Source organism: Coffea arabica, chromosome 5e (genome assembly GCF_036785885.1).
Source record: "Coffea arabica cultivar ET-39 chromosome 5e, Coffea Arabica ET-39 HiFi, whole genome shotgun sequence".
NCBI lineage: Eukaryota > Viridiplantae > Streptophyta > Magnoliopsida > Gentianales > Rubiaceae > Coffea > Coffea arabica.
Window position 1 is genome coordinate 5760097 of NC_092318.1, and position 23144 is coordinate 5783240.

Consider the following 23144-nt stretch of genomic DNA (forward strand, 5'->3'; position numbering starts at 1 on the left):
AGTTTATAACTAATTAAATTCCATATTATATATAATTATATATATATATATTTTTTTTGCGGGTGGCGGGGCGGGGGAACCCCGCCCCCCGCCCCATTTCTAAACGGGGGGAAAAAATTTCCCCCCCGCCCCCGCCCCACCCCCCGCCCCAACCCCTGCCCCGAGAGCCCCCCGCGGGCACCCGCCCCCATTGCCATCCCTAGGCCTAAGTTAGAAGGTTCAAATTCAACTCACACTTTAATATGAGTTTTGGAATCAAATCGAGTTTCACCTAAGCTCATAATTAAGTACATAAATATATATATACTTGATATTTATGAATTATTATAAATTTATATATAAATTTTTAATATTTCATGGTACAATATTTATAGTTATATATTATATATTACTTAATATACAATAATATAAATATATATATTAATAATTGTACATATGTGATTAAGCAGAGTAAGAGAAAGAGAGGAAGAAGAAGAAATGAAGCACAAGGGAGTTGATTGATCTAAGATAGAGAAGGAAATGTGGTCTAATTCTGTAATGGTTAGAATTAATATTCCACTATGCCAACGGATTTGGGCCCTCACAAATCCAGTTCAAACCAGCTGTGTAAATCTACCCTGGTTTATAATTGGGCCAAATCTCCCCTATATCATGTTATAGACATTCTATACTCATTTCAAATTAATACATTTGGAGAATTCAGTAATCTCAATTAATGTTGTTATTATATACTTCCAATACAAGTGAAATCAATCTCATAAAAGTCGAAATTTTGCAGGTGCAATTCCAAATGAAATAGGGAATCTAACTATGTTGACGATTTTAAGTTTTGCCGACAACAAATTGACTGGTATGTCAAAGTTCCTAAGTAAAAGCTCTTAATTGCTTAAACCATTGGCAAAGTTCAGAATACAATTGGATCTATAAAATAAAAGGATCACAACTTTTTTTCCATTACAAGTCAAATCAAACTCATAAATGTTGCAATTTTGCAGGTGCAATTCCAACTGAAATAGGGGATTTAGCTATGCTGACAGAGTTAGATTTTGACAACAACAAATTGACTGGTATGCCTTCGTTCCTAATTGCATAGACTGTCTTTAAAACTCCGCATCAGGCTGATCTATAGGTAATAGGATAACTTAGGCCTATATTTCGGTTGAATGAAATCAACTTTTCCTTTTAACGGATTTGATATTCAAAGAGGTCGGTTTTAAAGCCTTGCTAGAAGGTTTTTATTTTGTGGGGTGGGGTGGGGGAGGGGGACCTAAAACTTCCTATTGTTCTAAAAGTTTTTTTTTCTTTTAATTTTAGAGCCTTGCCAATGGAAAGCTGTCGACGGTATGCTAACACAAAAGTACTTCACTATGTTACAGGTGGAATACCTGAAAAGATTGGGAACCTTCACAAATTGGAGGAGCTTCATTTACACAACAATACATTATCGGGTTCCATACCAGCAACAATTTTTAACATCTCATCTCTCAAAACAATTCAACTCTGCCAGAACAAGTTTTCAGGAACTATTCCTTTGACAATGAGTAATAAGCTAAGCAATCTGCAGTATTTTAATATTTACCATAATTTCTTGAGTGGAGTTATACCTAGCTTCATCTCAAATGCTTCTCAGCTAGTTACTTTGTCGCTTGACAATAATGAGCTTACAGGTTCAATCCCCGACTCTTTAGGAAGTTTAAGAAATCTAGAATTTCTAAACTTGGCTTTCAACAAGCTGTCAAGTGATCCCTCATCTCCAGAATTAAGCATTTTCACTTTCTTGATGACTTGGAGATTCTTGAGATATCTAGGAGTGGATCAGAATCCTCTAAATGGTTTTCTACCTGCTTCTTTTTCTAACTATTCGACTCTTGAACACTTGAATGCATTCAGTTGTAAAATCAAAGGAAACATCCCAGTCGGAATCAGCAATTTGAGCAGTTTACTAGTTCTAGATTTTTCAGGTAATGAATTGATTGGATTTGTACCAAGAACTATCCATAGGTTGACAAATCTTCAGGAGTTGACATTGGACTTCAATCAAATAAGAGATGTCTTGGATATTTTTTGCGGACTGCATAGTTTGGGTTTGTTACAATTGAGTCAAAATCAAATCTTTGGTAGTATTCCAGAATGCTTAGGAAATATGACAAATTTGAGACAGATTTTTCTAGGCTCCAATAGGTTGACTTCCATGATACCTGCTACCCTACTGAGCATGAAAGATCTCCAAATTCTCAATCTGTCATCAAATTTCTTAAGTGGATCGCTACCTTTAGAGATCGGGAATCTCAAAGAAGCATATAGTTTGGATATCTCGTCTAATCAATTATCAGACAAAATCCCTACAACAATTGGAGAGCTACAAGTTTTACAGAGCCTTTCGTTGGCAAAAAATAATTTGCAGGGTTCTATACCAGAATCAATAAGTAATATGCTCAGCTTGGAATTCTTGGACCTTTCACACAATTATATCTCTGGTGCGATACCCAAGTCATTGCAAACACTTAAGGTTCTCATGGAATTTAACGTTTCTTTTAATAGATTAAGCGGCGAAATTCCTCAAGGTGGTCCCTTCAAATACTTTACAGGTCAATTGTTCATGAACAATGAAGCACTCTGTGGTGACCCAAGGCTTGGTGTTCCACCATGTCAGTGTAATTCAAGAAAAAGAAAGGTACTTGTCATTAGTCTATCAGTGATTGCAGCAATAATGATAATAGCAATTGTAGCAATATTGGTTCTAAGGTGGTTGAAGGAGCCAAAGGGTTCAGGTGGAACAGAGTTGATGTCAGTGGCAAAATATGAAAGATTTTCCTACTATGACCTTTTGCACTCAACTGATAACTATAGTGAAAGCAATTTGCTTGGAGAAGGGAGCTTTGGTTCTGTTTACAAAGGTATCCTAAATGATGGCATTGCTGTGGCTATCAAGGTATTCAACTTGCAAGTGGAAGGTGCATTAAAAAGCTTTGATAGAGAATGCGAGGTACTAAGGAGTTTACGCCATCGAAATCTTACAATGGTGCTCGGTAGCTGCTCCAACCCTGATTTTAAAGCCTTGGTACTCAAATACATGCCTAATGGGAATCTTGATAAGTGGTTGCACTTTCGTGACCATTTCTTAGATCTATTTCAAAGAGTAAATATAATGATTGATGTTGCTTGTGCATTGGAATATCTACATTATGGTTATGATACTCCTGTGGTACATTGTGACCTAAAGCCTAGTAATATCTTGCTTGATGAAGATATGGTTGCTCATGTAAGTGATTTTGGTATATCAAAAATGTTTGGCGAAGGAGAAAGTATTTTGCATACCAACACCCTCGCAACACTGGGATACATTGCACCAGGTTAATCTTTTATCCTTTTCAGTCTACATTTTCTTTGCTTCGACATTTGTCCATCTGTTGTTAATCTTTTAGCTAATTCCATTATTCTGACTATTGTAATCTTATGACAGAGTATGGATCAGAGGGGGTAGTTTCAACAAGAATTGATGTATATAGTTTTGGAATAGTTTTGATTGAAACTTTTTCCAGGATGAAGCCTAGTGATGAAATGTTTTCAGGAGATTTGAGCCTTAGAAGCTGGGTAGAAGATTGTCTTCCTGATGCACTTCAAGTCGTTGATGCAAACTTAATAAGGCCAGAGGATGAGCATTTCACTCACAAGCTAAAGTGTGTTTTATTGATCATGAATTTGGCTCTAAACTGCTGTAGAGAATCTCTAGGAGAAAGGATGAACATGAAAGATGTTTTAGCAAATTTGAAGAAGATTAAACAGCAGCTTCTTCTGATAGTAAGTACTTAGCAATTTTGTGCAAATTTTATCTTTCAAGGTAGGAAGTTACTTTCCTTATTCGTTTGCGCTCATGGCCTGCTATTTCTTGTAGCCAACTGTCAGACCTTGAGTGGATCAGGTACAATGTTTTGACCAGATCAAACGGATATTGCTATATAGTTCAAAAGCTTGATTATTTGGAAGGCTCAAGAGTTATGTACTTGATTCCATAGGTGTCATTATATATGCCGAATTTGGACTTTCAGTTATGGGGCATAATGGATAATTGGTTTTATTTTGTTTTCTTTGAATTTTGAGCAAGTTCTTGGTTACTTTTTATGTGGACCTGATTATGTATCTTTTAGCCTTATCATGTATTAAGATTGCAATAAATGTTTCGTTACTACAAATGAATGCATCAGGTTGCTTAGGTTGCTCTCTAAACTACAGAAAGAATAGTAGCTGTCATCTGTTCTTCTTCCTTTACAACAGTTATATCCTACAAGCCGTTTAAAGAGTTAAGTGAAAGCATGGCTTTTGTTGGCAACTGTCACTTCCCTTTGTTCTACATCACAAGTCTTTTGGGATTCTTTGAATCATCACATATCAGAACTTTAATAACCTTGCCTAATTTGAGTTGTCCATTTATACATGGAACGAAAATTGTGAGAAGTGAATTAGGTCGATATAAAACTCTATTGGACTTGGGGTGTGGAACAAAAACAGAGTTCTGCAATTATGAAGTATCTGAGAATTGGTGAAGCATTTTTATAAAGAAATGCACCATTTTAATTTAAAGAATGGTTAAGTATTGACTGTATTGAGGACACTGATGTAATAGTTACTAGCCAGAGATAATAACAATGTCCTTGTTGTTGGAGTCCTTTGATCTTATGGACTTTCTGCCAGCATCCTTTGATTTTTTTTTTTAGTTTTAACAAAAAAAAAGTCTAGTTTAATAGAATTCATGTAGATAATATTAAAGTGAAACATTGCAATTTTCAACATAGAGATTAGTTAAAAAGTTTCCAACACTGGGGTGGTAGAGCTACCTCAAAGGAAAAGTCTACTGACATGTGAGGCAAGTAAAGAAGAACATGCTTCCACTTACCAGGAAGTTTCTAGCAAAAGTTATCCTAGACCTAAACATATGTCCTTTCAAAGTATTTACTTGTACACAATATAAACAAGCTCAGTTGGCACAGATTCTCTATTTGGTTATCCTAAGTTGTTTAGGGAACTGAAGTGAACCAGTGTTACCAAAAAGAGAGCTTTGTCTTGATTAAATTCAATAAATAACGTACCAAAAAAAATGTACAAGTAAAGGGGAGAATTATATACATGCTTTAGAGGGCAACATTTGTTAGCTGTTTTACAAGAGAAGAAACAAAGGCTACAATCACTTAGCTCATATAAAATCAAAAGATCAATTATGATGTTATCACTGTTACCCTAAATTATTTGCACCTATATTTGGTCTAAATGTGGGAATATTTACGATGGCATCAAGCTATATCACTCTAAATTTCTCTTATGCGTACTATCTTTGGGGCTTTTGTTAGCTCTTAATGTGGAGAATTTTATTTTATTTTTAAAGTGAAGTTGGAACATATTCAATTAGTATCCTCTCCTCAGGTTGCTCTGCTGAGCACTTGAAAGATAATTCCATTATTGATGGCATGCACTTTTACTATTTCTATTAGATTCTCTTCACATTGGCTTAATTTCTTTTAAGTGGGTTCTTTCTTTTGTATGGGAGTAACTAGTTTCCTAATTATTCTAATTACTTGAAATAGTAGTTAAAGAATTTCCTTTTTATATGAGTTTAGGAATTAGAAACCATTTCCTATTTTGTATGAGTTTAGGAATTAGCATTTAAATCCTATTGTTATTTTGATGTTGGTCCATAAATGTGACTTATAAATAGGTGGGGATTGGTGTAGGTTGACTTATAAAATTGAATGATTGCACTAGCAAAATTCTCCAAACTCCAAAGCGCGTCTATAGAACCCGAAAAAGAAGTACTGAATTTGAATACCTTTTATCTTCACAACTGTATACTAACAATGTTCCTCGATCCTAGAGAATCCCAAGCAGGAAAGGGGTTCGACATTGCATAGATTTTGTATTTTTCTACAAAAATAATATCTGACTTTCTGAAATTCCCAAACAACATCTAAACGAAAAAAAAAGAGACAGAGAGAGATAGAAAAAGAATTCACTGTTGGACAGTTGCATATGTGGATTAAACACTACAAGTTTGCAACTGGAGAGATTTAAAGTTTTGAATCCTGGAAAAAAAATTTGGTTGTTGGGCCAAAACCAAGTTCTGGTGTTGTGATTGTATCTTTAATCCTAAAAAGATGTAGCGTTGGACAACAATTCTCAGCCCCCCTCCTGCGCAACTCGTTTGGTCACGACAGCCCCTTGGAAGTCGTTGTCCAGCTTCCCACCAGGGATCGAGTCCCAGGGTTACCGTGTTCGAGGGGAAGGGGCCTCTCCTCCCGGGCCGGAGTGGGATTAATCGGGCTCCGTAAGGATTGATCCGGACACTGACTCCGTCAGCAAAAAAAAAAAAAAAAGACAACAATTCTCAGCCCCATGCTCTTAAAAAAAAAAAAAAAATCTTGTTTTGCACTAAATTACATTGTCCTCTTGATCAATGAGTCTCAGCTAGGGCCCACAGGTTTCATGTCTGTCCAGATTTTGTGGGAAGCAGAGACAGATTTTTTTTTTTAAAAAAAAAAAGGAAAAAGATTTTCGAACAAAATGTTTTCCACATACCTGAAGAAGACATAGAAAAACTTCATATATAAATAGAGTCATAAATTCGACCATAAAAACAACACTAAAAATCTAGCTTGGTACCCATTGGGTAGTTATTGAAGCACCCTAATTTCAACATTTGATAAGGCAGAAGAGTAGCACTAATCCTTTTGTTGGAGCTATGTTATCCCATAAAAGTTCACAAATCAAACTGCCAGCCAATTTCTGCACCCATAAACCACTATATTTTTGGTGTTGGTGGAGCAAATATCAGCCCAAGTAACTTCTTTCACATTGACGTTTCCATCTTTCAGGTATCCGATAAAGTGTCAAGTTGACGTTTTATCTTCTTAAGCGCTGCCACAACTTCTTTCATATTGATCCGATCTTGTGGGCATTCAGTGCAGCAACTTAGAGCTAATTTGAAGATCATTGAAACACACTCCAATTTCTCACTGAAATGCTCATCTTGTTGCCTGAGTAAGTTGCCATCTATAACCTGAACTGTTGCATTAGGTACAGATTCTTCTATCCAATTCTTCAGGGTCAAATCTTCATTGAATATCTCATCACTAGGCTTCATTCTTGAAAATGTTTCCATCAAAATTATGCCAAAACCGTACACATCAATTCTTGTTGACACTAGGCCTTTAAGTCCAAACTCTGTACTGCACAAGGAAATCTATCAATCTATCATAGTTGAAGGAAAAGATAAAACTCATGAAATTGACACATTTTCATACAAAAAAAGAGATATAAAAGCAATTAAAGAAAAAGTCAGATATGCTCAACCTGGGGCCATATATCCAAGTGTTGCAAGGGTCTTGGTATGCATAACACTGTTTCTCTCATCCAAGAATCTTGCAATACCAAAATCACTTACATGCGCAATCATATGTTCGTCAAGCAATATGTTACTAGGCTTCAAATCACAATGAACCACCGGTTTTGCATAGCCAAAATGGAGATATTCCAATGCCGAAGCAACATCCACCATCATGCTTATTATTTGCACTAAATCCAAGCAATGGTTGTGGGAGTATAACCTTTTCTCAAGGCTCCATTGGGCATATATTCGAGCACTAAGGCTTTGAAGTCTAGGTTAGAGCAACTACCAATCACTTTGATCAGGTTTCTGTGGCGAAGGTTGCGCAAAATTTCATATTCCGTATCAAAACTCCTAGAAGTGACTTCTAAGAGGAAAGAGAAAACTTTCGCAGCAACAACTGTCCCATCTGTTAAAGTACCTTTGTATACAGATCCAAAACTTCCTTTGCCAAGTAAATTACTGTCATCATAGTCATTGGTTGCTTGGACCAGTTCATAATACGAAATCCTTTTCAGCAGTCCCATGGGCAACAAATCAGCATTTCTTGAAACCTCATTCTTCCTTTGCAACAGCAATTACTGCTGCTGTTATACTCAATATAATGCCTAACATGTGAAATACTTTTTTGTGACTCCAACATGGAGGAACATGAAATCTTTGGGCTCCACACAATTCACCATTACACATGAATGATTCGTGTGTGAAGTTCTCAAAAGGACCACCAGAGGGAATTTCTCCTCTTAAGTGGTTGAAAGAAAGATTAAGATGAGTGAGATATGAGAGTACCTCCAAGGACTTTGGGATGGGACCTGATAGATTGTTATTGGATAGGTCCAAAACCTCCAAGCTTATAATATGACCGAGTGAGTCTGGAATAGGTCCCTCAAACTGATTTTGTGCTAAAGAAAGGTTGGCTAGACTTTGCAAACCTCCAATGGAACTTGGAATATTCCCACTAAGATGATTTCTTGGCAGACCCAATAGTGTTATTGCCTTCAAATTTTGAACTTCTTGAGGTAGTGAGCCACTCAGTAAATTAGAGGACAAATCCAAATACAAGAGATCGGTGAGGTTCCATAAGCCAGCAGGAATGCTTGAGTTTAAGAAGTTTCCATCAAAGAAAATTTCTCTCAGCGAACTAACATTGCTTAAGCTTGATGGTATTGACCCACGAAGCTGATTTGCTTTCAGATACAATTTCTATAAGCTCTTTAACCCGCAAAGACTATTTGGAATTGAACCACTCAGTTGATTGGATGTCAAACTTAAACCTTGGAGTTTTTGCAAGTGTCTCACTCCGATGGAAGGGGTCCACGCTATTGATTTCCATATAGACTCAAAGTCAATAGATTGCTCAAATTCCCAAATGCATCGGGAATGCTTCCCTTGATTCTACAATAAATAGGCATAGAATTTCTCCATAGAAGTTGAAAGATTCCCAACCGATACCGGAAGAAAACCATGCAATGGATTGTCACCAAAAGATAAGTGTTTTAGATACTTACAATTTGTCAAGTAATTGATAAAACTCAATTCTCTTGATGAAGGTTCAGTTGTCAAATGATTTTCATAGAGAATCAGCCGTCTTAGAAGTCTTAGGTCCCCAATAGAGTTTGGAATTGGACCACTAAATCTGTTTGAATTCAAGACCAACACAGTTAATTTAGATGCATTTGAGATTGAGGGTGGTATTACTCAATCACACTCATTCATATTGAGACAAAGTTCTTCGAGGTTGATTAATCCATAACCCATGGAGGGCGGAAGTCTTCCAGAAAGCTTATTGCCCTCAAGGCCCAATATTTGCAGTGTTGAGATGTTGAAAATTTGAGCGGGTATGGATCCAGTTAGGCTATTGAAGTCCATATTAAGTACTTCTAGATACTTTAGGTTGCCAAACTCTTCTGGAATGCTACCTGACAGGTCGTCAGCCTGTGCAATAATAATAATAAAAATAGAACCTAGCTACCACCAAAAGCAGTCAATAATTAATCCTAGGTACTGGAGCAGGGACTCTAGGTGTGCAATGGGTTACTTGATTCACCCTATTCCCGAAGAGTTTGCTTAACCCGATATACCAGAATTCATTAATTGACAAAAATTACTAAATAGTAGACAGTGGCAAGTAGGGTCGTCTCCTCAGGGACTGGAGATATCTGTCTCTTTCAAAGTCCAATTGATAAAGGGGGATTTCACCGGAATGCAACTAAAAACAATTAAACAATTTAACTAAAAATGAATAAATAACTAGCGCAAATATAGCAGGAATTTAATCAGGAATAAATAAATTCTAGTCAAGGATACAACTACTCAGGCACAGTCCATTTATCCGATCATCGATGCAGGAGAGGTTCACTTAATGTATTAATAGGCTAGTTATAGTCTGACAACCAATTTTTCCTTAAGTTATAGGTGACCAAGGTACGACCATTAATCACCCCTAACCAGAAAAGTACTCCTAGGTACGACCGTAGGAATTAATTTTCTAATTGCATTAATAACCAGAAAAACCTAGCCCTAATCAATAACACGCTACGAGGGTTATTTAAATTAGATTGCACATTCCTCTAATGTGTAAACACACCAGTTGCCACTAATATTAATCAATCAAACAATTACGGATTTAATTGACTAAATTGGCACGAGATTAATAAATCAAGTTGAACATCGGGCCCTTGACATCCAATTAATAAAATAATCCCATGAAAATTAAATCAGACAACATGCAAATATTAATAGATAAGGGAACACGTGAAAACTAATTAGATCTCACAGATTTTCGGGACTGCGCCGTCGAGTTGACCCTTGACTAGATGAAAGACTTAGCCACGCCGCATAATTAAATCACCACACGAGTTAATAAATTGCGAAGGCATCGTTTTGTACTAAGAAATAAGGAATGAAGGAGGTTTTTCCCGTTGGGGAATATTGTCAAACACCTGGCGTGTGTCAGAGGCCAGTCCAAGGAAAAGAAAAAAACTAAACTAAAGACTAGGCTAAAAAGCTAAACTAAAAACGGTCCCGCGCCTCTGTACGTTAGCTCCCTATTTAAAGCCAAAGGAAAGATATCCAGTGGTCCCCACCAATTGGACAGAAGCTGCCGAATTCATCTCCTTGTTTTGAGCCTCTGCGCGGTCCCCACCAATTGGCCACAAGCTGCCGAATTACTTCTTGTTCCTAAGGCTTTGTACGTCGCCTTTACTAGCTCTTGTCGCTCTTGTGGTCCCAGCCAATTGAGGCTTTCTGCTGGAGTCTCCCAAATTTGCATCCAAAAGTCCCTCTTTTTGTAGTTATCTGCTCCACTCCTGGAATTGGGTCCAGATATCAAATATGAGTAAATATCAGCAATTAACACAATATTTGTCCGGGATAGAAGGGGAAATTAATAATAAAATTACTAACAAATTATACCCTATCAATTCCCCCCACACCTAAATCATGCTTGCCCTCAAGCATGGGAAAAGTGGACAGACCCAAAAATCATATATCGGTCATCACTCTAATCTACCACATTGCCAAGAGATTCAAGAGAAAATCATATGTCGGGCACTAGTAGTTGAAATCCGAGAAACATCCCCCCAGTTAGCCTCTACCGCACACTCCTTCAATTTCCAAATTAACTAGTCTAAGGAAAAGGAATGACACACAGCATTTATCAGCTAATGGTCCAAATATTCACACAAGTCCCCATATTGAGTCCATAAACCAGCAAGCTTCCCTATTATGTATTCTCTTTTTTTTTTTTTTTTTTTTCCTTTTTTTTTTTTTTTTTTTTTTAATAAAGCACATAATAATATTTGACACACGAAAACTTAGTCTCTAGCCGCCGGAGCCTTTTGACGCGAACTCCAACATTTTTAGATGAAGGAGCCCGGTTACTCAGCTCCTACCGCTATGAAACCACGTACTCATATTAAGTACCACCTTTTGACGCGAGAATCGACACTTTTAGGTACAGATTCCCGGTTACTCGGTAGTAGCCAATAGAGGAGTACAGTCAAGCTTATTCACAGCTAATCAAAGCAGAAACGCAAAATAACAGCACTAACAACTAAACATAGGGGCAGCTCGCCTCATTATTGCCAAACATGGAGAACTGGAGTCAATATTGGACCAGTTCACATTAAAATGCCAACAGTCATTCCCAATGCCTAGAAAAGTTAACACGGAAATCAAAAGAACCAAGCAGTCCGATATTCACCAAGGAGACATCTCGAATCCAACCACACTAACCCGATACATTATACTTAAAAAGAACTTGGCAAAAGTAGAACTAGAGTCAATAAACCAAATAATTTTTTTGTTTTGTTTTGTTTTTTTTTTTGGTTTTTTTTTTTTTGGTTTTTTTTTTTTTTTTTTTTGTTTACTAAATTGTCACATAGGATTAAAACTAGAATTAATAGTCACAAAGAAAGAAAAATAAACAACTAGAATTAAAACTAAAAACTAATAAAACTAGAAACTATTAAAAACTAAGAACTAAAACTGAAAACTAAAAATTACTAAGAAATAAAAACTACTAAAAACGGACAACACCAGCACCACTTTAGACCCATTCCCCCCACACCTATAGGACACATTGTCCTCAATGTGACAAATAGAAAGCAAAAGTGAGAGGGAAAAGGACCAAACTTCCCTGAAACTGGATCAAAGTGGGGGATGAGGTGTGACCGGGGGTGGAAAACCCGAGTGCCGCATGAACGCCTCCACATTCTGTGCTAAGGCAGCCACATTGTTGTCTATGTTGACCATCCAGGCCTCCAAATTGGCAACCTGCGTCTGTAGCTGGCGCCAGTCTCCAGCCTGCGGCGACAGAGGGGGGGTGAGCGGAAGTCGAGGGGCTGGGGTCGCCGCCAACTGAGGCTGGCTGGGCAGAAGGTCGTCGAGGTGGGGCGCGGGATGGTCCCGGGGGAACCAGACGGTAGCGGCCCTCAACGAGCTCCAGAATCCCCATCCTCTCCAATCGTTCAGCGTTTAGAGGTTCCATGTCACAGGCCAAGTGGAGGTTATGATCTTGTAGGTTCAGAACGTCTAGCTGGACCGCCAAGTGCGTGATATACGACCCAAGGATCAAGGGTCTGTTCTTCTTCGCCATAACGGACTTGAACTGGGCCGCCAACCAGCACCCCAAATTGACCTTGAAACCATTCTTCATGCACCAAAGAAAGAAGAGCTCCGGCCGAGAGATGATACCGGAGCTGTCTTTTCTGCCTGAGTAGCTGTATGCTAATAGCCTCTGAACATATCGAGCACTCGGATCCTCAAGATAGGAGCTCCTAGACCGAGAGGGGTCGTAACGCTTCGTGTCGACAGACATATCCTCCCATACCTCATGGTAAGCGGACAGAAAAGGCTCCACATAATCTCCGGCACTCTCGGCATATTCTCGAGTCTCAGAGTACTCCCGAGTGATGAACCCAAAAGCCAGATTGAACTGTGTAATAGAAAAATCAAATTCGTGACCCATGAGGCGGAAATGGATGACATTGGGAGTCTCAACCGTATACCTAGCAGGTAAATTGAACTCAAAAGTGGAGTAAAACTCCCTAGTCAACTCGACAAAGGCGGGCTGGGAGATAGCGAGATAAGGGCGCCATCCAATGGCGGTGTACATGCGCTCGACCTCCTCTTGGATGCCCAGAAAAGCCATAGTCCCGCAATCCGCGTACGTGGACTGAATGATACGCCGCTCACAGGCTTGAGCGTAGCGCCGGCTATCGGCGGCTCTAGTGAACTCCAAACGCCCTCCCAAGTGAGTGGCGGAAGCCACGTGGGCACCTCTACCCCTGCCCAACCGAGTACGGACACCAGGAGCGGTAGGTTGGTTGATAGGGGTATTGACAGGAATGGAGGCTGGGGGATGAGACTGAGCAGTTCTAGGGGTCCTGGACCTAGAAGATGATTTCGGCCTCGCCATGGTTGGGCACAATCAACTTAATCAACAGAAGTTCCAACAGGTATAGACACCAGCGAAACCCACTAGCAAAAGAATCTCAGCAAAAACAGCGCAAACAACTCCCAGTAGTAACCCCAACAATAACAAACAAAAAGGCCAAGGGGTAGCAAATCGCGCAAGTGAGTGAAGAAAACAAACACAGATAGAGCTAACTCAAGCACAATCCCAAAAGAAGCCTCAGTGATATCACAAGCATGTGAAACAGAATAGCGCCCAGCAATGCACAACTATTCAGCCAATTTCCACAAGTAATGTCAAGTGTAAAGTTTCCCACAAATCGAACAAACGATCACAGCATTGCAGCATATTCAAAATCTCAATAAACGGCTCCAGTTGGCCAAGAAAAGTCGCAACTCAAAATCAGCAATTTGAAAGATAACAAAACAATCATTGAGCCCACCAAATAGAAATACCGAATTGAAGTCCAATTATCCCACCAGTACCACTGGTGGAGTAGACTATGGAAGAGAACACACTGCCAACACCAACTAGAGCTAAAACAGATGGCTCCAATCACAACTGAAAAATCTGGGAGTAAGAGTGAAATACCTCCTCCTCCAATACCGTGGCAGTCGGCGGACAGGGTAGAGCTACGGACAGCAAGAGGAAAAAGAGAACTCGCACTAGGATGAGGGGTCTCGGCTAGCAGCAACTCGCGGAGTACAAATGGAGGTCGGCAGCGGCGCGCTGGCGTAGCGGGCCGCGCGCGCGAGGAGCTTGCTGCGGCAGGGGAAAGGAGGGAAGGCTCGCGCGAGGTGGAGGTCCGCGGCTGGAGTGGACGTGCAGCGGTGCCGGTGGTGGAGCAGAGAGAGAAAGAGAGAGAAGGGGGGCTGGTGGCGGCGCGCGACTCCAGGTACGATGGCAGCGGTTGTGGGCGACGTGCGCAGGAGAGCTCGGCGTCAGCTGTGGGCTGCTGGCGGCGAAGCAGATCTGGCGGCGGACAAGAGGGGCGTCGGGCTCGCGGACCGCGCGCGCGAGCTGGGTGGCAGCAGTGGCGGCGCGCGAGGAGTTACTTCGAGCGAGATGGAGCGAGATGGCAGCGGCTGCTGCTTCGGCCGACGCAGAGGAAAACAGAGGAGGAGAAAAGGAGAAAAGAGAAAGAAAGAAGAAGAAAGAAAGAAAAGAAAAGAAGGAAAAGAAAGAAAAGGATTCTTTTTTTTTCTTTTTTTTTTATTTTTTATTTTTTATTTTTTTATTTTTTTATTTTTTTATTTTTTATTACTTTTATTTATTTATTTATTTATTTTTTTTAATAATAATCTTTCTTCTTCTTTTAATGAAAGGCATAATAAGAATAATAATAATAACAATAATAATAATGAAATATTTTTTCAAATCCTTACCTTTCCCGCGAACGTGACGCGGGCACGTCATGAGGCCAAGAGAGCTCCCAGAAGTATCAGAATTTCCTGATCGTGAGCGTCCTGCACATCACCACGCGGGCACGTCATGAGGGCAGGAGAGCTCCCAGAAGTTTCAGAATTTCCTGATCGTGAGCATCCTGCACATCACCACGCGGGCACGTCATGGCTGAAGGTCACCTACAAATCAGCAAAGACGAAAACTGAAACCCAGAATCAGTCAAATTAAAGGGAAAACAGATTTAAACTATGACACGAAACCAACAAGCTATTGAAAGAAACAATTGGGTTGCCTCCCAATGAGCGCCTTTCTTTAATGTCTTTGGCTAGACATTGTCCAATAATTTGCTTAAACTAAGCAAGTAGGATCCTCCAAGTGCATCACCTCCACCCGTTCAGTTGGAACCCCTTCATAATACGGCTTGAGACGATGACCATTCACTACGAATTTCTTCTCAACTTTCAAACTTTGGATCTCGACTGCACCATAATGGAAGACATTAGTCACAACAAAAGGGCCAATCCAACGAGAACGTAATTTACCTGGAAATAACTGCAATTTGGAGTGGTACAGCAGAACTTTTTGCCCACACTCGAATGTCCTCCTCGAGATCTGTTGGTCATGGAAAATTTTATTTTTCTGCTTATAAATTACCGCATTCTCATAGGCCTCGTTGCGAATCTCCTCCAACTCCTGTAAATCCAATTTCCGTCGGGCACCGGCTTCTTCTAGGTTCATGTTGCATTGCTTTATCGCCCAAAAAGCCTTGTGCTCGAACTCCACTGGAAGATGGCAAGGCTTACCAAATACTAGCCTATAGGGAGACATCCCTATAGGCGTCTTGTAAGCGGTCCTGTATGCCCACAAAGCATCTTCCAACCTCGAACTCCAATCTTTCCTATCGGGGCGCACCATTTTCTCCAGAATGGACTTTATCTCCCGGTTTGATACCTCCGCTTGACCATTGGTCTGAGGGTGGTACGATGTCGAGACCCTGTGGAGTACATCATACTTGCGAAACAACGCGGCTATGGTTTTGTTGCAGAAGTGCGTCCCCCTATCACTAACAATGGCTTTTGGCATTCCAAATCGTACAAAAATATTAGACCTAATAAAATCTGCAACTACCTTCGAGTCATTAGTCCGAGTGGCCTTAGCCTCCACCCATTTGGACACATAATCAACTGCCAGCAAAATATACAGATAACCAAATGAAGTAGGAAAAGGCCCCATGAAATCTATACCCCAGACATCAAAAATTTCTACAAAAATCATCGGGACTTGGGGCATATGATCCCTACGGGTTATATTACCTACCCTTTGACAGCGATCACATGACTTACAAAACACATAGGCATCCTTAAACAATGAAGGCCAATAAAATCCACTTTCTAAAATCTTATGAGCAGTCCTTTTGGGTCCAAAATGACCTCCACAGGCAAAAGTATGACAAAAAGCTAGAATCGATTGAAATTCCATTTCACTTACACACCTTCTCATTACCTGATCTGCACACCTCTTCCATAGGTACGGGTCATCCCAGATAAAATACTTGGCGTCGCTTTTCAATTTATCTCTCTTCGATTTTGGCCAACCTGCAGGAGAATCACCCGTTACTAGATAATTGACCAAATCAGCATACCAAGGCAATTGAGAATTTAAGGAAAATAAATGCTCTTCAGGGAATGCATCCTTCAATGGCTCCTTATCCTCCCCAATTGGTATGCGACTTAAATGGTCTGCTACGAGATTTTCTGAGCCTTTCTTGTCCCTTATCTCCAGGTCAAATTCCTGTAGTAGCAATATCCACCTGATGAGTCTCGGCTTTGCCTCTTTCTTGGTCATTAGGTACCTTAATGCTGCATGGTCAGAAAATACAATTACTTTAGCACCTAGCAAATATGACCTGAATTTGTCTAAAGCAAAAATAACTGCAAGAAGCTCCTTCTCAGTGGTGGAGTAATTCAACTGGGCTCCGTTCAATGCTCGGGATGCGTAATAGATGACATGAGCCGCCTTTCCTACTCTTTGCCCCAACACAGCCCCTACGGCATGATCACTGGCATCACACATAATCTCAAATGGTAGACTCCAGTCAGGGGGCTGGATGATGGGCGGTGAAGTCAACAATTCTTTTAATTTGTTGAAGGCTCCCTCACACTTATCATCGAATTCGAAGGTCACATCCTTTTGTAGAAGTTGGAACAGCGGGGCCCCAATTTTTGAAAAATCCTTGATGAACCTTCGATAGAAACCTGCATGTCCAAGAAAAGAGCGTACCTCCCGCACACTCGCGGGGTAAGGTAATGCAGAAATAATGTCTATTTTAGCCTTGTCAACTTCTATGCCCTTAGACGATACAATATGACCCAGGACTATCCCGTGCTCAACCATAAAATGACATTTTTCCCAATTAAGCACAAGATTAGTCTCTATACACCTTATCAGAATCAATTTCAGGTTATCTAAACACGTATCAAAGCTATCACCATACACACTGAAATCATCCATGAAAACTTCAATAATTTTCTCAACATACTCAGAAAAAATGCTTACCATACATCTTTGGAACGTCGCAGGTGCATTGCATAACCCAAATGGCATTCGTCTGTAGGCAAAGGTCCCGAACGGGCACGTGAAGGTTGTCTTCTCTTGATCCTCCGGAGCTATTGCTATCTGAAAGTATCCTGAAAATCCATCCAAAAAGCAATAATAAGCTCTACCAGCTAAACGTTCAACCATTTGGTCAATGAAAGGGAGAGGGAAATGGTCCTTTTTGGTGACAGCGTTTAGCCTACGGTAGTCTATACATTGCCTCCATCCAGTGGGCTTACGCACTGGCACAAGTTCACCCGTTTGGTTGGCCTCCACCGTTACTCCTGCCTTCTTTGGGACTACTTGGACCGGACTCACCCAAGGGCTATCAGATATTGCAAAGATGATCCCCACATCTAGCAATTTTAGAATCTCTTTCTTTACAACTTCCATCATGAGGGGATTGAGCCTTCTTTGAGCCTGCCTAACAGGTTTGGCATCGTCTTCTAACCTAATCCGGTGCATACAGATGGTCGGGCTGATCCCCCTAATGTCTGCGATTGTCCAGCCTATCGCCTCTTTATGCTCCCGAAGGACCCGGATCAATTTCTCCTCCTGGATTTTTGACAGTGCCGATGAGATAATCACCGGGAGCGTCTCATTATCACCTAGATATGCATATTTCAGGTGCTCTGGTAGAGGTTTCAACTCCAGTACAGGTGCCTGCACCACAGATGGCAATACCCTCTGGTGAGGATCGGGAGTAAAAATAGGTAAAACTTCATACCTTTTCGTGGTGGTCTGCAACGAGTGTAATGCACCTATTGTGCGTTTTAAATCCTCACTCCACTCCACCTGATGAGTTGTCTCCAACTCGAGGTGTTTGGTTAAAGCCACCTCCAGCTCATCCCTGCCATCAGTTTCAAACACTTCCTGCACTACAGGGTCAATAGCACTCACAAAAAAGACTGAGCCAAAGTTGGAGTTCGAGGGGTATTTCATAGTATCAAAAATATTAAAATGCACAATTTCCCCATCAAACTCCATGGACAGAATACCCTTATTAACATCAATTTTCGTCTGTGCTGTGCTCATAAAAGGTCTACCCAATAACAGAGGTGAGGGATCAGGGGAGTGATCATCATCCATATCAAGGACATAAAAATCAGCTGGAAACACCAAATCATTAACTTTTACCAACACATCTTCAACCAACCCATCAGGATACGCATTAGTTCGGTCAGCTAATTGAATGATTATTCCAGTTTCTTTTAATGGACCTAATTTTAGAGAAGCATAGATAGACTTAGGCATGACATTTATTGATGCTCCCAGATCCAACATGGCCCTTCTGATCACAGTATTACCTATCTTACAAGGAATAGTAAACATACCTGGGTCCCCGCACTTTGGTGGGAGCTTTCTTTGCAGGACCGCAGATACATTTTCCCCAACTATGACCCGTTCATCTCCTCTCAACCGCCTTCGGTTGACACACAAGTCCCTCAGGAATTTGGCATATTTTGGTACTTGTTTGATTGCGTCTAAGAGGGGGATATTTATCTCAACCTTGCGAAAAACTTCCAAAATCTCCTTTTCCTTATCCTGTTTCTTTGATTTTTCCAACCTGCTAGGAAAAGGAGGCGGGTTAGTTTTAAATGTAATTATTGGGTCAGGAAATACCTTTGGATCTGCACCATTGCTGTCCTCCCTTTCAAGCTCATTTTCGATCTTCTAGTCATCCTTGTCCTTGGGAATCACAGGTTCAGGCCCCTGAATTTCTTTCCCACTCCTTAGGGTCATTGCGCTCACGTTCTTCGGATTCAACTCCGGTTGAGATGGCAGCTTCCCTTGGTTCTGGGACTCCCAACGGTTCATTCTGGTGGCCAGTTGACCTATCTGATTCCTTATGTCCTGCATCTCGGAGTCCGTCTTCTGCTGATTTTGCATAATAGCTGCCTCCGTCCTTTGCTGATTCTGTGCCATGGTTGTCATCATTTGTTTCAGCATCTCATCCGTAGATGAACCAGATTGAGGGGGCGGAGGTGGTCGGGGTTGGTATTGCTGCTGGTACCCTGGTGGCTTATTCGGCACAAAGTTAGACTGCCTGTTCGGCGTGAAGTTGGATTGCCTATTCCCACCATAACTGAGGTTGGGATGATCTCTCCACCCGGGGTTGTAGGTGCTTGAATAAGGGTCGTACTGCTTCCTTGCCGCGGGCGCGTGGTCAGCCATGTTCACCTGTTCCTCAGTTTCTTCCTGAATCATTGGGCACATGTCTGCAGAGTGACCTATACCAGTGCAAATCCCGCATACCCTGGCTTGTGATGCATTTCTCACAGCCTGTTGCCTAACGAACGCAGTCAACTCATTTAGCTGCTGCTGCACAGAGGGTGTCTCTATCTCATTCACCCTACGTATTGGGACATCCTCTCTCGTACTGAATTGCTGTGAATTCTCTGCCATCCCCTCTATTAACTCCCGTGCTTCCTGAGGGGTTTTGTTCACCAGTGCCCCTCCACTTGCAGCATCAATGAGGCTCCTGTCTCTAAAAATGAGCCCCTCATAGAAATATTGTATGATCAACTGCTCACTTATTTGGTGATGGGGGCACCTGCGCAACAAGCTCTTATACCGTTCCCAATACTCGTAAAGTGACTCCCCGGGATGCTGCTTGATCCCACAAATTTCTTTCCTTAGACTCGCAGCCCTGGACGCAGGAAAATATTTATCCAGAAATTTTTTCTTCAATTGGCCCCACGTGGTGATGCTACCTGGTGACAGGTAGTACAACCAGTCCTTCGCAGAATCTTTCAAGGAGAAGGGGAATGCCCTCATTTTTATCTGCTCTTCTGTGATTCCCGGGGGTTTCATACTGTTGCAAACGACATCAAACTCCTGTAGATGCTTATACGGCTCTTCACCTGATAAACCATGAAAAGAGGGTAAAAGCTGAATCAGACCAGATTTTAGTTCAAATGGAATGTTGTCATTTAAAGCGGGGAAAGTAATGCACAAAGGTTGCTGAGTTAAATCAGGAGCAGCCAACTCCCTTAATGTTTGTGCATTAGCCATGGTGAACTCCTCCTGGTCAGAGTCACTCGAAGTGTTACCAAACGAATCTGTTGGTTCAACTTCTGACTCGGGTCTTTGAGATGTAGCACTAGAGTGCTCTTCTCTGAGCTGTCTGGTTTCCTTTCTCGTTCTACGCGCGGTCTTCTCTACCTCAGGATCAAAAACCAAATCACCTGTGCGACAAGATCGAGGCATACACTAGAAAAAAAAACCAGAAAATTAGGACAAAATTGAATTTTAAAAAAAAACAAATAATAGCGCCAGTCCCCGGCAACGGCGCCAAAAATTGACAGGTCGTCAGCCTGTGCAATAATAATAATAAAAATAGAACCTAGCTACCACCAAAAGCAGTCAATAATTAATCCTAGGTACTGGAGCAGGGACTCTAGGTGTGCAATGGGTTACTTGATTCACCCTATTCCCGAAGAGTTTGCTTAACCCGATATACCAGAATTCATTAATTGACAAAAATTACTAAATAGTAGACAGTGGCAAGTAGGGTCGTCTCCTCAGGGACTGGAGATATCTGTCTCTTTCAAAGTCCAATTGATAAAGGGGGATTTCACCGGAATGCAACTAAAAACAATTAAACAATTTAACTAAAAATGAATAAATAACTAGCGCAAATATAGCAGGAATTTAATCAGGAATAAATAAATTCTAGTCAAGGATACAACTACTCAGGCACAGTCCATTTATCCGATCATCGATGCAGGAGAGGTTCACTTAATGTATTAATAGGCTAGTTATAGTCTGACAACCAATTTTTCCTTAAGTTATAGGTGACCAAGGTACGACCATTAATCACCCCTAACCAGAAAAGTACTCCTAGGTACGACCGTAGGAATTAATTTTCTAATTGCATTAATAACCAGAAAAACCTAGCCCTAATCAATAACACGCTACGAGGGTTATTTAAATTAGATTGCACATTCCTCTAATGTGTAAACACACCAGTTGCCACTAATATTAATCAATCAAACAATTACGGATTTAATTGACTAAATTGGCACGAGATTAATAAATCAAGTTGAACATCGGGCCCTTGACATCCAATTAATAAAATAATCCCATGAAAATTAAATCAGACAACATGCAAATATTAATAGATAAGGGAACACGTGAAAACTAATTAGATCTCACAGATTTTCGGGACTGCGCCGTCGAGTTGACCCTTGACTAGATGAAAGACTTAGCCACGCCGCATAATTAAATCACCACACGAGTTAATAAATTGCGAAGGCATCGTTTTGTACTAAGAAATAAGGAATGAAGGAGGTTTTCCCCGTTGGGGAATATTGTCAAACACCTGGCGTGTGTCAGAGGCCAGTCCAAGGAAAAGAAAAAAACTAAACTAAAGACTAGGCTAAAAAGCTAAACTAAAAACGGTCCCGCGCCTCTGTACGTTAGCTCCCTATTTAAAGCCAAAGGAAAGATATCCAGTGGTCCCCACCAATTGGACACAAGCTGCCGAATTCATCTCCTTGTTTTGAGCCTCTGCGCGGTCCCCACCAATTGGCCACAAGCTGCCGAATTACTTCTTGTTCCTAAGGCTTTGTACGTCGCCTTTACTAGCTCTTGTCGCTCTTGTGGTCCCAGCCAATTGAGGCTTTCTGCTGGAGTCTCCCAAATTTGCATCCAAAAGTCCCTCTTTTTGTAGTTATCTGCTCCACTCCTGGAATTGGGTCCAGATATCAAATATGAGTAAATATCAGCAATTAACACAATATTTGTCCGGGATAGAAGGGGAAATTAATAATAAAATTACTAACAAATTATACCCTATCACTACCTGAGTTATGAAATATACAAATGTTAATGCATAAAATGGATCCCAAATATTATGAGCTAGGATAGTACAATGTTCATGAAATGTGTGGTACCTGTCAACTTACTGTCACTGAGAGATCGTATCCTAAGCCAAGTTAAGTTTTCAACTTCCTTTCTTTTTTTTGGTAAGTGAAAAGGTTTTGAATTGAGAACCTCTTACTTGTAATTTCTCTCATTTTAATATTTAAACCGACCCTTTCTCCCAAATTCTCAACCTCTATGAAAATCACACTTACAAAATTGTCTTTAGACGGTAAAACCTGATTCTAAAAACTTTGTACTAGTGAAATATGATTGACCAGTATGTAAATTAAAATTTCAGAACCTAAGATTTTACATTCAAGCATCAAAAATTATTGGGCAGTATATTCAAATTATGAGCTGGATGATTTTTTTTTAACTTATGTTAAATTGTTGTAAAGAATTTACCTAAAACCTTTTTTCTTATTAAAAAAAATGTTTCTACTATGATTATTAGACTTTTTTCTAAGACTAGTTTGAAGTACGTGCTTTGCAGGTTGCATGGCTCTATTTGTACTTATTCTTTGTGATGATGTTTTCTCAAAAATGAATTGCCTTCCCTTAATTAAAGTAAAATATAGATACTATAAAGAATTTAACCGCACAATATGAAACATTATCTATATTCTCTCCATAATGTAATCCATACTTTTGGTTTCTTTGTGTTATTTTGCAGCCCAAAATCTTTAAATTAAAATTTTTAACTCAAAAATTCTCAAACAACTAAAATGAATTTGCACTACAACCAACACAAGATATATATACATACACATATGTGTATCTATGTATGTATGTATGCATGCATGCCTGCCTGTCTATAGGGTTTAAAGATGACAAAAGGGCAAACTTGCATACATATGACATGGAGTTGTTGTTTTGTTCTATATTTTGTTTTTTTTTCGTAAAAAAAAAAAAAGTTTGGGTGGGTTCGGCTCCGGTTACCACCACAGGGCAGGGCAGGCCTCCAAGAGCATATGTCACTTATAG

The 23144-nt window shown here is 40.3% G+C and overlaps 3 protein-coding genes across 3 annotated transcripts; 1 reads left to right on the forward strand and 2 right to left on the reverse strand.

Annotated features, from left to right (window-relative positions):
* Nucleotides 1-1392: 1392 nt before the first annotated feature.
* Nucleotides 1393-4213, forward strand: LOC113722751 (receptor kinase-like protein Xa21). Its single transcript, XM_072048114.1, has 3 exons — nt 1393-3353; nt 3464-3801; nt 3896-4213. Exons 1-3 carry the CDS (start codon nt 1538-1540, stop codon nt 3911-3913), a joined length of 2172 nt encoding a protein of 723 aa, XP_071904215.1. The 5' UTR covers nt 1393-1537; the 3' UTR covers nt 3914-4213.
* A 2646-nt stretch (nt 4214-6859) lies between these two features.
* LOC140006857 (probable LRR receptor-like serine/threonine-protein kinase At3g47570) lies at nt 6860-7546 on the reverse strand. Its single transcript, XM_072049524.1, has 2 exons — nt 7342-7546; nt 6860-7212 (listed from the first exon to the last, which is right to left on the reverse strand). Exons 1-2 carry the CDS (start codon nt 7544-7546, stop codon nt 6860-6862), a joined length of 558 nt encoding a protein of 185 aa, XP_071905625.1.
* An 11419-nt stretch (nt 7547-18965) lies between these two features.
* Nucleotides 18966-20501, reverse strand: LOC140006858 (uncharacterized). The gene has a single exon (XM_072049525.1). The coding sequence runs from the start codon at nt 20499-20501 to the stop codon at nt 18966-18968; it is 1536 nt and encodes a 511-aa protein (XP_071905626.1).
* Nucleotides 20502-23144: the final 2643 nt, after the last annotated feature.